General features: G+C 43.0%; 1 protein-coding gene across 8 annotated transcripts in view; it reads left to right on the top strand.

Moving 5' to 3' along the window:
• Nucleotides 1-3,823: 3,823 nt before the first annotated feature.
• LOC132866213 (splicing factor 3B subunit 2-like) overlaps nucleotides 3,824-16,707 on the top strand; it is a 77,133-nt gene continuing 64,249 nt past the window's right edge. For 3 of the 8 annotated variants that reach the window (XR_009650559.1, XR_009650558.1, XM_060898974.1), the window contains exons 1-6: nucleotides 3,829-4,248; nucleotides 4,693-4,739; nucleotides 12,561-12,620; nucleotides 12,795-12,983; nucleotides 14,225-14,287; nucleotides 14,434-14,563. Coding sequence is in view for 5 of the 8 variants with exons in the window: in XM_060898974.1 (XP_060754957.1) it covers nucleotides 4,143-4,248; nucleotides 4,693-4,739; nucleotides 12,561-12,620; nucleotides 12,795-12,983; nucleotides 14,225-14,287; nucleotides 14,434-14,563 (595 nt within the window). In the remaining 3 variants the exon portion in view is untranslated. Of the gene's footprint in view, nucleotides 4,249-4,692; nucleotides 4,740-12,560; nucleotides 12,621-12,794; nucleotides 12,984-14,224; nucleotides 14,288-14,433; nucleotides 14,564-16,707 lie in introns of all 8 variants that reach the window. The other 5 variants (XM_060899133.1, XM_060899189.1, XR_009650581.1 and 2 more) reach the window with 4 other exon arrangements.

The raw sequence follows: 16,707 nt of genomic DNA, 5'->3' as shown, positions 1-16,707 counted from the left end.
GGTCGCACAAAGCTCGGAGAGGTACGGAGCAGCTCGTCTCAATTCAGATAAGAGCATATTTCATTATGGAAGTACGACGGACTGTTCCTTTAAAGTGGAAATCCACGACAACTCAGCTTCTCTCAGTTCTGCATGAAATTGGCAAATTGCATGACAAAAGAGTGCAGACTGATGCCATCTAGCTTGACTTTGCCAAGGCCTTCGACAGGGTAGACCACCATCTACTTCTTTGGAAACTCCAACGTTTTGGGATCTGTGGTAATCTGAAGTGGTTTGAGAACTCTCTCTCAGATCGTTACCAAAGGGTTACAGTTCTTGGTGTTACATCTCCACCACTTAAAGTCGCATCTGGAGTTCCTCAAGGCTCAATACTTGGGCCTCTCCTCTTCCTCGTCTACGTTAATGACCTTCCTCAAGTTGTCTCCTCAACATCTGTTGCATTGTTTGCCGACGACACCAAGTGCTATCGGGCCATTAAGACCTTAGAACATGAAGTGATCCTTCAGCGGGACCTCGATTGTATATGTGAGTGGTGCAAACAGTGGCGTATGGATTTAAATATCTCTAAGAATTGCCTTCTTTCCATTACAAGGAACACTGAGCCTGTCAATTCATCTCATCATCTAAATGAAGATCAGGTAAAATCTATAAATGCTCATAAGGACCTTGGGATCCTTGTGTCATCTGACCTCAAGTGAACAACCCATGTACGTACAGTAACTGCCAAAGCAAATAAAATGCTTGGGTTTGTAAGAAGATCATCAATTGGTATCCACGACTCTTTTGTTCGTTTTATCCTCTACACCACCCTGATCCGGAGCATATTTGCTTATTGTTCTCAAGTCTGGGCCCCTCAAACTGTCTCGCTCATCACCACCATGGAAAGAGTTCAACGATGGGCAACCAAATACATCCTATCCCTGCCTTTTAGAACGGAGGTCAGCGATAAAGATCGACTCCTCAAGCTTGGACTACTTCCAATAACTTATTGGCTCGAGTATTTGGATCTAATTCATCTTTTCAAACGTCTAGCAGCTGATAGCGACCCTAACATCTCCATTAACATCTCGAGAAGGACAACAAGGAATACTGTCAAAGGACCTTTTGTTAAAGGTTCCTACATCACGAACTGTAACGTTTCAAAACAGTTACTACATCAGAGTTGCAAGAGTATGGAACATCTTACCTGCACATATTAGAACTATAATCAAACTAAGCCAGTTCAAGAAGGAACTATACGAGTACGATATGAATATCACTGAACAATTTTACAATGTAAACGTCCCTCAGTCCTTTAAATCTATATGTATTAAGTGTCACACGTGTCGTCAAATTAGTGATCGTCTTTGTTGTTAATTACTATTATTACTATCATTTTTGTTGTTAATTATTAGTATTACTATTGCCTTGTTGTAATTATTATTATTTTCTTTTACTTTTGTTGTAAATTTTCTATTATTATTATCATCATTGTTGTCAATTACTATTATCATTATTTATTTATTTTAGATTGGGTCCCCGTAGTGGAGCTATGCTCTGTGGGGTCGCCCTGCCTTTGTGGCAAAGCTTATAAATAAATAAATAAATAAATAAATAAGCATTACTCTGACATCATAGAAGAACATTCCCACCGGCCAAAGATTTTATTTAGTTGCATCAACTCAATTATTAACCCTCAAGTGTCCCCAGAGGTCGAGGCATCCACCGACCGCTGTGAGAAATTCCTGAAGTTTTTCATTGAGAAAACTGACCACATTAGGGCACAGTTTTCTCCTGTTGTATCTGACCCCCCCCCATACCTCCCCAGTGCCACAGCTACCTTTGACCACTTTCAGGCAGTTTCATACACTGAGCTGTGGGACACTGTAAAACACATGAAAACTTCAACAGCCCCTGAGTCATGACCCTATCCCTTCCCTGATTATTAAAGATGTATTTGATGTTATTGGTCCAAGCATTCAAATCATTCTAAATTCCTGCCTTGCCACCGGTAGTGTTCCCACCTGTTTTAAGCACGTGGTAGTCCAGCCTCTCCTTAAAAAGCATAACCTTGATCCAAAATGTTTAAAAAATGTCAGGCCCATCTCTAAACTCCCATTCATTTCAAAAATTATGGAAAAGGTTGTGTTAACACAGTTGCTTCCCTTCCTTAATTCAGCAGAAATCCTAGAACCATTTCAATCTGGCTTTAAGGCCCGTCATAGCACTGAGACAGCCCTGTTAAAGGTAACAAACGACCTACTGCTCACCCTCGACTTTAGTGATACTGCCATTCTTATCCCGTTGGACCTTAGTGCTGCATTTGACACTGTAGACCACACAACACTGCTGGCCCGGCTTGAACAGTGGGTTGGGATTAAGGGTTCTGCTCTAAAATGGTTCCACTCATGCCTCCAGCAAAGAACCTTTTCAGTGTCCATAGGCCAATATTCCTCACCCCCTGCGTCTTGCGGTGTCCCCCAGGGGTCCATCCTGGGTCCTGTTCTTTTTTGCCTATATATGCTCCCACTGGGTAACATCATTAGAAAATGTAATATTACATTCCACTTTTATGCTGACGATTCCCAAATGTACCTCCCTCTAAAATCTGGAAATTCCTTGTAGCCTCTTCTGGGCTGCCTTAAAGAAATTCAAAACTGGATGGCCAATAACTTCCTCCAGTTAAATGAAGACAAAACTGAGGTCATAATCTTCGGCCCCCCAAAATCCAGAAATTCCATCTCTGGCAACCTTGGCTCTCTCTATTTGTCAAAACCCATGCAAGAAACCTGGGTGTTATTCTAGACTCCCAACTCAGCCTTGACAAACAAATCTCTTCTGTTGTTAAGACTAGTTTCTACCAATTAAGGATCATTGCAAAACTTAAATCTGTTCTGTCATACAATGACCTGGAAAAAGTCATCCATGCCTTACACGGCTCGAAATTCGCGGTGGTCCGGTCGCCCGAGGCGACTTAATTTGTCATTTGGCGGGTAATTCCTGTCACTTAGTTGAAAATAAAAAATATATATGAAGCGAAGATTCAGACACACCGTTAACTAAAGCCGCCACATATTAAGCATGTGCCGTGTCTGTGTTCATCGATGGGACGGAAAATACCGAAGAATTCCGAATCATATCGTGTACGAGTCAGGCTGTCGGTTTTTTCACTACTGCACATGCATATAACGCATCTCGTTGAATATCGCGGTAATGACGTTATCAAATTCAATAGATGCGGCCACATTATCGCCCATTTAAACACGCGTTTTTGTTGTTGTTTACATCTACATCTGCCAAAGCTACGTTGCGATGTGGAATTTTCTGAAAGGTGTACAGAAACCGCCAGAGACGGGAACAAAGCGACCTCGGTCTGAAGAGGAGAAAAAGGCCACCGATAAAGCGTACGAGAAGGAGAAACGACAAAGGACTTATAAGCAAACGTGGGAGCAGGGTAGGCCTCGGCTGCGATACGATTTTTATGGAATAATTAATTTTTTTCAAGTTGATTCCTAGTCAATATGAAGCTCCTAATGCTTTCTCTCTCATAAATGGTTAAATACAGAAAGCATGTTGGACATATTTTGGGTGCTATAGTCATGATAGTAAGTATATTTGTTTTCAATACTCATACACCAAGTTAGCATCAGCATTCCCTACATTTTAACTGTTTTTCTTTTGTCATGTCAGTAATTAAGTGTTTATCTTTTGTTGCTGATGTTTAAATCAGTTGTTTTTGTTTCTTTATATATTTTATATCTATTTATTTTTACACTCTGTACAGCACTTTGGTCAGTGTAAACTGTGTTTAAATGTGCTTTAGAAATACATTTTACTTACTCACTTCATATTCATGATGAGTAAGTGCTCCCAGGTGAGGTTTGTTTTGCCTGGCAACACTTGTTTTAAAATATGTTTCTGATACTTCAGTATGTGTATATTTACTGACTAAATTATATAGAATTGCTATAATTTACACAGAATATCCTCTGAGGAAATCTATCTGCTCAAACACATTCACATTTCTGAGGACTGTTGTGTGGATGCGCATGCGCGCCCCGTTCGCGTTGCCTGGACGTATGCGGAAGTTCCCATGATCCTCTGCGCCAGATCTGTGTGAATGTGTTGTGTGCAGCGCGCTGTGTGCAAATAAGAAAATAAAGATGGCGGCTGATGGAATCCCGGGCACAGAGCCGAACCCGGACCTGAACTCATGGAGCGGCCCCGAGTTACAGGCCAAACTGACGGAGATCGGAGCGCCTGTTATGGGTGAGAAAAACGAGCTCATCTACAAACAAACAAACAACCCCCGAGTGAGTGCGCCGGTTAGCTAGCTCAGCTAACGGCAAGCAGCGCTGTATGTTAGCGTTAGCATTAGCTTGAGAAAAACAAAACCGGCTATAGCTTGGTGTGATTTCATAACTTGCCTTGTTGCAGAATGTTTTGTCTCTCTCTGTATTGTATTGCGTGCGCCAGTGTAAGGCCGTGTTTTATTCCTAATGGCGCTGAGCCTGGTGTAAATGAATGAGGCGGTCCGCCATGTTTGTGTGGAAAAGCGCTAACGGTGAGCTCCAGCACAGTTTACTCAGTCCCTCAACCTCCCTTTTTCACTCACTTCCGTTTCTAATATATTCATTTCCGCTGGAGTTTTCTTCTTTTTAAGCTTTGAGTGTGTAAATGCTGAAAGTGTGCTGTGCTCTGTTCTGTCTTTAGGCCCGAGAGAAGAGTTAATAGACAGACTGAAATCCTACATGATGCAGGTAACATTTCACAAAGCCCACTTCCCACCATTTGGACTGTGCAAAAGTCTTGGGCACTTTTTTTTAGTACAAACTTTGTTATATTACATTAATGGCATTTAGCAGATGCTCTCATCCACAGAGCAGCCTGGGGTTCGGGTCAAGTTTATTTGTATAGCGCTTTTAACAATAAACACTGTCGCAAAGCAGCTTTACAGAATCTGAACGACTTAAAGGAACAGTCCACCACACTTCCATAATGAAATATGCTCTTCTCTGAATTGAGACGAGCTGCTCCGCACCTCTCCGAGCTTTGCGCGACCTCCCAGTCAGTCAGACGCGCCGTCACTCCTGTTAGCAATGTAGCTAGGCTCAGTATGGCCAATGGTATTTTTTGGGGCTGTGGTTAGATGCGACCAAACTCTTCCGCGTTTTTCCTGTTTACATAGGTTTATATGACCAGTGACATGAAACAAGTTCAGTTACACAAATTGAAACGTGGCGATTTTCTATGCTATGGAAAGTCGGCACTATAATGACAGGCGTACTAACACCTTCTGCGTGCTTCGGCAGCGCATTGATATCTGAGCTCCGTATCAATGCGCTGTCAAAGCACGCAGAAGGTGTTAGTACGCCTGTCATCTGACTGACTGGGAGGTCGCGCAAAGCTCGGACAGGTACGGAGCAGCTCGTCTCAATTCCGATAAGAGCATATTTCATTATGGAAGTACGGTGGACTGTTCCTTTGAAATATGAGCTAATTTTATCCCTAGTCTATCCGCAATGAGCAGCCTGTGGCGACGGTGGCAAGGAAAAACTCCCTCAGACGACATGAGGAAGAAAGCTCAAGAGTAGGGCTGCGTACCTAAACGTAACATCAGGTACCGGTACAGAGGTTTAGATACAGGTCCGGACCTGTACCTGAACAATTTGACAAATTCTTCTGAACTTCTTTAATAATGACAGAAACATTAATAAACTGTTGACAACTTGTCAGTATGTTTATTCAAAGAAAACCGAACATAACTAGGTTTCCTACCTCACTTCTCAGTCACCCTCTCGGGCTACGTTCACACTGCAGGCTGAAGTGACTCAAATCCGATCTTTTATTGACAATATGAACGACACAGATCCGATTTTTTCAAATCCGACCCAGGCCGTTTGGATATGTGGTCCTAATTCCGATTCCTATCCGCTCTTTTCATATGCGACTTCAGTCTGAACCGCCAGGTCGCATTCATCCGACTTACACGTCATCAACAAGCCACAAACGTCACTATTCTGCGCTGAAGTAGGCGGCGGGTCTCTCAAAAAAGTTACAACAACATGGTGCATAATCACGGGTGCAGATAGAGGGGGGGATTCGTCCCACCCAGATTTAAATTCACCTCGTTCGGTCCCCCCCACTTATAGGGAGGAAAAAACGTCTATGCTGTCTTTCTTTGCATAAGGCAAACCTCATGGAAAAATCAAAAGACTAATTACCATTCAGTTTATTGAGGTGCACAGCAGTGTATACATAGTTGCAACAACTCACATAAAACAAAACAAAGACTGATATTCAGTTGGTTGAGCTGCGCAGACTGCACAGGTTGCGAGCTCGAGCTTGGTTGCTATGGTTACTAACAACAAGTTTGACAGGCATGTTGGGGTTGGTTTGCTGGCAGCTTTGTCCCCCCCAGTTTTTTGTCCCTTGCAGTTCAAAAAACGTATCTGCGCCCCTGCGCATGACATCAATGCGAGGGACGCTTCAGGCTGTGAAGGTTCTGAATCTTCTCAATGGAAGGACGCAGAGGTTAGGGAGCTGATTTCCATTTGGGGGGATACAGCTATTCAAGCTAGATTGGATGGGTCATACCGCAACCGGGCGGTTTTACTTCCGTAAACACTGGCCATGCTCACTGCGTGTGACGTCGTCGTATCCTGCAATGCGCATGCGGAACACTTTTAGGTCGCTTTTTGTTCATACTGAGGATCACATACAAGTCGCATATATTTGTTAATGTGAACGACCTCACAAAAAAATCGGATTTCACAAAAAAATCGGAATTGAGCATTAAGCCTTGCAGTGTGAACGTAGCGTCAGTCTCACACAGGGGCTTCAAAGTTTGGGAGAATAGCAGGGTACAAATAATTTACAGCAGGGTGCAAAATGGTAAAATGTCTGCCAGCGGCAGACATAATGCACGCAAAGCGTGCAGGGGGGGGTTTCAAAGGGAGGGGTGCGCCCCCCTTTTTTTGGCACGGAAAATTTTATGAAATGCACTGAGAAATGGTGGCCTCTGGTAACTTTTAACAGTGAAAATAAAGGGTAATCAATGCTATTTGGAAACTTGAAATATGAAACCATACCTCAGTCATTTTATCAAATTTCAGAAATATTTGCAAACAAACACATAAGTAGTCCGATTGAAATCCACATATGGATGATATAATAATTTTAAGTCTGATGTGCACTTTGACTAAGCTAAGGTGACAGGTTTTTCCAGATTCATACCAAAATAAATCAAAGAAAGTAAGATTATATGATATAAAAATATTTCTTGAATTTATATATACATGTAGGGGCCTACGAACAGGTCATCTAAAATTGGGATGACATTTACCCGGGACGGGTATTTGAGGCGGGTCGTCTAGCTTAAGCTTGATTAGCGTTGTTACGCACGCAGTTTGTTTTTTCGAGCAGCTGTCAAACGCAGAGTCAACTTTACGATCTGCGATTATAATGTCTTAAGCAAGGCTGAGAAACGGTGGACTAAGACGTATTTATTTTTCTATATCAACACAATGACAGAATAAATTTGCATTCAAAACGTACTTACCTTTCCCTCTAGACCTTTTTAGCCACGCATCCAGCATGGAGCCGCTTGCAACTCTCTTCATCGCCATTTGTGAGTCACATGATGGTATGAACCATTCACAGTCCATGGAACACTCTAAGCCAATCAGAGTACGGCTTACATATGGCACAAGGGGCAGTAATGGCTGCTCTCATGTCGAGGATGTAAACAAAGTTGACACGGCAACGGACATACATGACATAGTGGATGTAATTTACATTCACAACTTTTTTGCCGTCAGAAATATTTAATATTAGGTTTTGTGACTCGACTGACAATAGCCGGCGGCATAACAAGCCACAGACGGCGATTTGCTGCCGGTGACCGGCTACTTTTGAGACCGTTGCTCACACTATAGTTAACTTGGGACAAAAAGTCATAAGTTGTCTCACAGTGAGAAGTGACTACACTAGAGTACTATAGACTCCGCGCAGTCCGCGGCCTTTAACTTGCGCGGCAAAATTACACAAAGCAGCAAAGACTGCCAATGCCAGCAAAGGAAAAATGGCTGACCTGATTTTGAGTCTTTTTGACCAATCAGAACGCTGGATCAGCCAGGCTCTCGCAATGTCTCGTGAGACTGTGGCGAGAGGATCTCAAATCAAAGATGGCTCTGATTTCAAGTTTCAGCGCGGCATTTTACGTCTTTTCCAGTGCTAAATTTTTGTCTTTGTGGTAGGATTTACGCATCTTCAGTCACAAAATAAGCAGATACTTGGTGTAAATTTATATCGGTTCGGTACAGTACTGGTACTTCATGATCCGGTATTTTGGACCTATACCGAATCGATTTTCATGGGACAGTACTGGTACGCAGCCCTACTCGAGAGGAACCAGACTCAAAAGGGAACCCATCCTCATTTGGGCAACAACAGACAACATGACTATAACATTAACAGTCCTAACATAAAGTCAGCTTCGTTGATGCTATAAACCCCCCACCGACAGAAACCCAAGCGCAAAACCGTTCACGACAACTGCAGTCCTAAAGTCAACCGCAGCCCCCAGCCACAAAAGCACCACTGCTTCCCCTTTTCCACCAAAGCAGTTCCAGGGCTGGTTCGGGGCCAGTGCTTAGTTTGGAACCGGGTTTTCTGTTTTCACTGACAAAGAACTGGCTCTGGGGCCAGAAAAACCAGTTCCAGGCTAGCACCAGCTCTTTGCTGGGCCAGAGGAAAGAACTGCTTATGTCAGCGGGGGGGCGGAGTTGTTAAGACCAACAACAATAGCAAGACCGCGAAAGGTCGCCATTTTTAAGCGACGAGAAGCAGCAGCTGTACAAACGCGAAGTCATCCATTATTGTTGTTGTTGCTGCTGCTGCTTCTTCTTCTCTGTGTTGTTGTTGCTTCGATGTTCGCGCCAAGGTTTATGCAAACGCAACGACGTAATGACGTGGCTCCCCTTAGCACCCCGAGCTATGGAAAAGCAAACTGGTTCTCAGCTGACTCGCAGGTTGAACGAGTTGTGAACCAGCACCAACACTGGCCCCGAATCAGCCCTGGAACTGATTTGGTGGAAAAGGGGTATGCAAGAGTCCAGAGCGTCCTCCAGGTGCGACCCCCAACTGTCCTCATGGGGCCGTCCTCCACAGGAGCAATGCGATGGCAGGTCTGAGGAGCAGAAGAGGTCAGCATCTCTATCCCAGGACCGACATATAACTCAGAGGGACAGATTGGGGGGGGGACACAGGTTGTTAGGTATGCCCAATGTCACCTGAATAAGTAGGAACAGTATACATATTGCACTGAGTGCAAGCAGGGACTCCGGCAACTAACTATGACTTCCTAACTAAAAGGGGAGAGCCAGAAGGTAACACAGGCATGAGGGAGCCCCTGGACATAAAGCAGCAGCCACTACACCGTCCACAAACTCGAGTGAGCAAGCGAGTGGGGGACTGACAGCATCCATACATCCCAGTTTACCAAAACTCTTTATGTCTGAGGACCCTCCAGATCTACACCTTTACCTCATAAACACCATTAACAAATGGCTTGACTAAACAGATATGTTCAGCATCCTGCTGGTCCAGGGACTCGAACCAGCAACCTTTTGATCCCAAAGCTGCTTCTCTATCCATTCGGCTATGGCTTACGGATATAGACTTTTTTATTTTCTGATATCTACATTATCGAGTCAGTTCAAAGACATGTGGTGAGGTTAACATGAGGCAGCCATGGGCTGAAGCGCCCTTGAGCGAGGCACCTAACTGCTCCCCGGGCGCTGTAGCATGGCCGCCCACTGCTCCGAGTGTGCACGCGCTCATTGCTCACTGTTAAATGCAGAGGATAAATTTCACTGTGCTTGAGTGTGCATGTGACAAAGGTGGCTTCTCAAAAACATTAGATTTCTAAACCTTAGTGCATTAGTTTTCCAGCATGGAAATAAATGTTCGAGGAAAATGTTTGCATCGAAAGAACGTACTCAAGGCTGCTGCTTTGAGTATGTTCTAAAACTGCACAAATTGTACCCGAGAGACGCTGAAAGGCCCGAAAGGGGATGATGTCGTGGCGACATCCGTCTGTCCCGGTAAGGGTGCTCACCTTCTGAAATCATCTCCTCTCACAATTTGTGGAGGAATGTCACGAAACTTGGCAGGATTCTTTGTTAGATGTCGGTAATACACACATTATAATTTTGTTAAATTGGGTCACATTTGACCAGAGTTACAGCGCTTGATTGACGATGTCATGAGGGTGTGTTTTTCTTCTGAAATCAACTCCTCTCACAATTTGTGGAGGAATTTCACCCAATTTGGTAAAAGTTTATATTACAGTTATACACGTCTTGAAATTTCGTTTAATTTGGGCAAATTTTTTACCAGAGTTATGCCCTTGATTATTAACAAACTTGTACTTTGGCAATTTCATCAAGGTGTGCTTGCTTTCTGAAATCAACTTCCCTCACAATTTTTATTGTGTCCTGCTGGCTGAAAGGCCCGAAGGGGGATTATGTCATGGCGATGTCTGATATCCATCCGCCCCAGGAACGGTACTCACCTTCTGAAATCAACTCCTCTCTCGGTTTTTGGAGGAATTTCATGAAACTTGTCAGATTTCTTTGTTATATGTCGGTAATACACATATTGCAATTTCATTCAATTCAGTCACGTTTTACCAGAGTTATGGCTGAGTTGCCAGCGGGGGATATTGTGCCCTCAGAGCACTCATAATTTTTATTTATTTATTTTTTTAAAAGCAAAGGGTCATCACACCCAACACTGACTTTGTTTCATTTATTACTGTTTGCTGCTCTTTATAGTGTTTTTTTTTTTTTTTTTTTACATCTTAAGCAGGGCGGCACGGTGGTGTAGTGGTTAGCGCTGTCGCCTCACAGCAAGAAGGTCCTGGGTTCGAGCCCCGGGGCCGGCGAGGGCCTTTCTGTGTGGAGTTTGCATGTTCTCCCCGTGTCCGCGTGGGTTTCCTCCGGGTGCTCCGGTTTCCCCCACAGTCCAAAGACATGCAGGTTAGGTTAACTGGTGACTCTAAATTGACCGTAGGTGTGAGTGTGAATGGTTGTCTGTGTCTATGTGTCAGCCCTGTGATGACCTGGCGACTTGTCCAGGGTGTACCCCGCCTTTCGCCCGTAGTCAGCTGGGATAGGCTCCAGCTTGCCTGCGACCCTGTAGAAGGATAAAGCGGCTAGAGATAATGAGATGAGATGAGACATCTTAAGCATTCAGTTTCATTATTTTTGAACTCCTCTTTGCTCTACAGAAATTCTTTGCACGTGCCGAAGACTTGCATATGAAGTTTATCCTCTGAAATCCTCACACACCTCACATTTCGAGGTTTAAACACAATCTTTTATTATTCAAGATTAAACTTGAAGTCTATACAGAAACTATACAACTAAAGGCAAGGCAAGTTTATTTATATAGCACATTTCATACACAGTGGCAGTTCAATGTGCTTTACAGAGGTAAAGGCAAAACAGTAAACAATAGAAAATAAAATTATATAAAATAAAGGGGGAAGAAGAGAGAAATAAGAATTAAACAATAGTAGAAATAAAATAATAAAATGAAGTAAAAGTTCAGTAAAAAACAGCAGAATAAAACAGAATAAAAGTTAAGTAAAGTTTAAAACATGCAGAGACTGTAAAAGTAAAGTTTAAAATCATGTAAAGATGATATTTATCAGTTAGCAGAAAGCATCTGAGAACAGCTTGGTCTTTAGTCTAGATTTGAAGCTGCCAACAGCAGGAGCATTTTTGATGTCCTCTGGCAGTTGGTTCCATAGCTGTACTGCACAGTAGCTAAAAGCTGCTTCACCACACTTTGTTTTAACAACAGGTTTTACCAGTAAATGTTGCTGCTGCGATCTGGTAGATCTGATTGGGTTAGGCCGCTGCAACATATCAGAGAGGTAATTGGGCCCTGTACCATTTAGAGATTTGTACACCAGCAGCAATGCTTTAAAGTCAAATTTAAAGTTCTTTCAGTTTTTCATAAATGCATTCAGGTCACTTTATAACGTTTCTTGCGCCTATCTGGTGGACAAGTATGAAATGCAGAGGCGCTCTTTTCTAGATGGATGAACATTCAGTTATCGAAGCGATGTACAGGGTGTCTGAAAAGTCAGGAACCAAGACGAAGAAGCAAGCTCTCTTCCTTGTCATCCAGTTTATTTTAATGCCACCTGTATGGGGGGGAAAAATAAGTGCAAATAAATAAGTACGACAACTTGTAGTTTAGGTCCTGTTGGTTTTGGACACCCTGTATGTTCTCGGGAAGGTTTTAAATCCGTAGTCTTTTGATGTTCCCTTTCTGTCTGCACTCTCCGACTGAGTGTAGAGGAACCGTTTTCTTATTTTCTGACGAAATTGTTTCTTGTGAAATATATTTTGGGTCTTGTTGTTACTAAGCTACTTGTACCACAGACAGTGGCTTGAGTTATTGTTCACAGCGACAGTCTAAAGCGTGATGCTGACAGAACGGTGTAAAAGCCATGTGCGTCTTGTTTTCATCAATGACGAGCTGTAGATTGTGATTTGTTTCCTCAGACCGGTGTGATGTTGACTAAACCCAGCTTGCCCGGCGGAGATGACAAGGCCATGACGACGGTAAGGGATCTCTGCAGACTCTTGTTTCAGATCATTGTAAGGTAGCTAACAGTTGAAAAGCAAACACTGTTTTGCTTAGCATGATGTTGGAGTGATGGGACACTTGGGGGATTTAAAGTTATGGTGTCCAACAAGAGTACCTTTTGTCTCATGCAAATTCTCTCACTGTGTCAGATGCCAGGTCTGCCTCCCATGCTCCCAATGCCGTCTATGCCTCTGCCGCCAGGCATGGGCGTGCTGCAGGCCATGGGCATAATGGGAGGACCACCTCCACCTGGTATCCGCATGAGCATGGAGCCACCGGGCATCTCCTCTGGCATGGCACAGGACGACCCGCAGAAGATCGCTCAGAGGGCCGGTCAGGTATGATAAGGCTGTGCTTAAATAGATTTGAAAGAATCTGAGGAGGGGATAAGACTGTTGGTTTTTTTTTTTTTAAACCTCTGTCTGTTTGAAACACCCTTTTTCTCAGCAACCACAAATCATACCAGGAATGGACAACTTATTAATTGGTGGGCAGAGTGTCTGAAAAATATCCTGTACATAAAACATTCCAACAATGCATGAAAAGTATCAGTATTTTGGTTTAACCAAAGCAAACCTCAAAATGTAGCTAAAAGTATGTTTTAGTCTTTCAGGGCTGTGAAAAATCCGCAGAATTCCGTGAATTTGGCCTCCAAAAATTATCATTTTAGTAAATCATCTAATTTTGCAATAAAAATTGGGGGGGGGGTTTCTTTTGCAACAATGACAGACCGGTTTACGGCATTTGCGCCATGCTTACAAACCATGGCATGAATCTTGTGCTCTTTAAACACGCTTTTGATATCAACGGTTTTGAAAAGGAGAATTTCGCGGTATGTCCGTGTCACGGAGGGACATCGTTCAGAGGGAGGACGGGAAGACCGACGATGTCAAAAACGTTTGACAAGGAAAACGGCATCAAAAATCCATGGAATTGGCGATGGCTGGAATTTAAAGTCGGTAGTGAATGAGCACATACGGAAGATAAAAGAACCGGGGAAAGCTTACCGCATCTTGTGCCATCAGGATGTGAAGTACGGTTCTGGTTGAAGAACGCGTTTGGTTGACCATGTTAAAGGAAAAAAACATGCGGAATTGGTGAAATTGAAGCTGTCGAACTATAGATTACCAGGTAGACCATCTTGTTCACATTTTATATATTCAATTTATAATAATAATAATACAGTTCAAATTAAATGGCATGGTTGAGAAAATATTTGCTTTCAGGAGATGCTTCAAATCTATCAATATACACACAATCTGTTCAGCTTCTGGGGCCCCCGGCTCCTGGGGGGCTGCTCCTCCCAGACCCCCTGCTAAAATTGTTTCTTCGGATTTTGTCATTTTTATTTCACAGCCCTGGTCTTTAAACTGCTGCTGCTTGCTACAAGGAACAGTGTTGGGCACAAACTGTGTCTCTCTGAAATGCAGTTAGTGGCGTAATGTATCACAATGTCGATGTTATATTGTCTATTTAAGATGGTTTCCTTCTTATGACCCACAATTTGGGTGCCTGCTGATGGAAGTGAAATGGATTAGTGTGTGTGTGTGTGTGTGTGTGTGTGTGTGTGGTGTTTCAGGGCGATTCCAGAGTGATGGAGGAGCAGCTGAAGGAGCAGGAGCTTCTCGAGCAACAGAAGAGAGTAAGAACATTAATAACCACTGTACTCATGTACACAGGTTTTAGTTTGGTACTCTGAGATTCGGCTAAAAAAAAAAGAGTTAATTTGAACGTGTTCAGCGGGTTTCGTTCCCATTTCACCACTAAGCTTCTCCTGTTTGTCTCCAGGCTGCACAGCTGCTGGAGCACGAGAGGCAGCAGGAGCTGGTTAAGCTGCAGCAGGTGGGACCACCAGGCACCCGGGCCCCAGAAGCAGGACCTGCACCCAACCTGCTGCCCCCTATTCCTCCACTCAGAGGTGACTGTCTGTTCCGCCACTCCACAGTTAGAGCGGAGTCAGAATTGCTTTTTAAGCTTCTGACTGCAAAGTTGAATTCTGGGTAAAATGTTTTGTTGCTGTTGGAGTTTGGAGATGTTTCGCTGCTGCACACACCGTGTATCCTGTGTGTAAATGTTTTGCCGAGATAAAAAGTGTCCCGCGTTTTACGATTCCGGAGATTGCTGAAGTAAGTGAGCAACAATATCATGTGACCACCGTGGGGCGTCTGACCTACTGTTAACCAAAACAAGTCAGCGTGGGCAAACATGGCGGACTCGACTCTCCCTCCAGCGGAAAAGAAAAGGAAAACCTGACTAGTAAGTGCAGCTGCAAGATGGAGCAAGATTAGATGACCTCATTTTTCTGGACAGGTAACTAAATCATTCTAGCTAGCGCTTAGCGATCTTAGCCTGAGAATGCGTGGGCTCGACTCCACAGTAGCGAGCATGGAGTTATACACCTAATGTTTTGGGCTTACAGAGAAAGAAACGAGAACACAAAAGCAGGAACAGAGAAAAGAGTCATCTTTTGTTTCACAAATTTGTTCGCGAATGTCAACCATAAATTATATCCCTGTGACTGAAAACTCTCCGAGGTCGATGCAGAGTCACGATGTTTTCCGCATGTTGCCATCTTGGTGTGACTCAGTTCCATAGTTATGCTAATTAGTTAAAGCTCCTCGTGTTCGGCTGTTTCCGTAGCGCCGTACTGTTTACCTCAAGGCAGGATGTTCAGTCCCAGAACAGAGGAAAGCGACCCTCAGGACAGCAAAATGATCGTTTCCTCCACATGTGAGACAGGAAAATGTCACGCCCAATTAAATTTTTTTTTTTTTATATTTCAGATGACTTTGCAGTCAGCACCTTTAACTGCATTGTTGTACATTACCTCGCCAAGATGGCTGCCAGACATATCCTGTGTTTATTCAAGTCTTCAATTGTGTGTTAGAGAGCACTTATTTAAAGTAGTTTATATGTATTGGTCTGATGTACACTACCGTTCAAAAGTTTGGGGTCACTTTGAAATGTCCTTATTTTTGAAAGAAAAGCACTGTTCTTTTCAATGAAGATCACTTTAAACTAATCAGAAATCCAATCTATACATTGCTAATGTGGTAAATGACTATTCTAGCTGCAAATGTCTGGTTTTTGGTGCAATATCTCCATAGGTGTATAGAGGCCCATTTCCAGCAACTCTCACTCCAGTGTTCTAATGGTACAATGTGTTTGCTCATTGCCTCAGAAGGCTAATGGATGATTAGAAAACCCTTGTACAATCATGTTAGCGCAGCTGAAAACAGTTGAGCTCTTTAGAGAAGCTATAAAACTGACCTTCCTTTGAGCAGATTGAGTTTCTGGAGCATCACATTTGTGGGGTCGATTAAATGCTCAAAATGGCCAGAAAAATGTCTTGACTATATTTTCTATTCATTTTACAACTTATGGTGGTAAATAAAAGTGTGACTTTTCATGGAAAACACACAATTGTCTGGGTGACCCCAAACTTTTGAACGGTATTGTAGCTTTCAAACAGGAGCCTCACATTGCCTTTAAACCGACTGAATAATTGAATGTTATGCGTATCGGTACCAGTACAGGCCTAGAAATTCATATATTTTTTTCACCAGCCAGCCGGACTAGTTACCTTCCAAAGTGACTAGCGAAACAGAAAATCAACTCGCCAAAATTTGTTCATGTGTGAATTTTACTTCTGTCAAAAATAACGCAAAAGAGAGTAGTTACCGTTGTTCATGACTAATGTGCATTTATTTCAAGACCCGAGTATTTTGATACTGTTGTTAAATACATAAATGAGAACAACACAGAGCACCATAATAGAATATCAACAAATAATAATATATTGGAAAACTTGGCAACTTGGTGTATGAGTATTGAAAACAAATATACTTACTATTATGACTATAGCACCCAAAATATGTCCAACATGCTTTCTGTTAGGGCTGGGACATTAGCGCGTTAATTTCGATTAATTAATCACAAATATCAACGCGTTAAAAAAAAACAACGTATTTTAATCGCACACTATAACAGACACGTCCTTCTGCATTAGAGCAGTGGAGAGTGGCATTACGTCTGATGGTGTACACAGCCTTCTGGAAACTC

The sequence above is a fragment of the Neoarius graeffei genome, chromosome 1 (genome assembly GCF_027579695.1).
Source record: "Neoarius graeffei isolate fNeoGra1 chromosome 1, fNeoGra1.pri, whole genome shotgun sequence".
Taxonomy (NCBI): Eukaryota; Metazoa; Chordata; class Actinopteri; order Siluriformes; family Ariidae; genus Neoarius; species Neoarius graeffei.
This window is presented reverse-complemented; position numbering and strand designations above follow the sequence as displayed.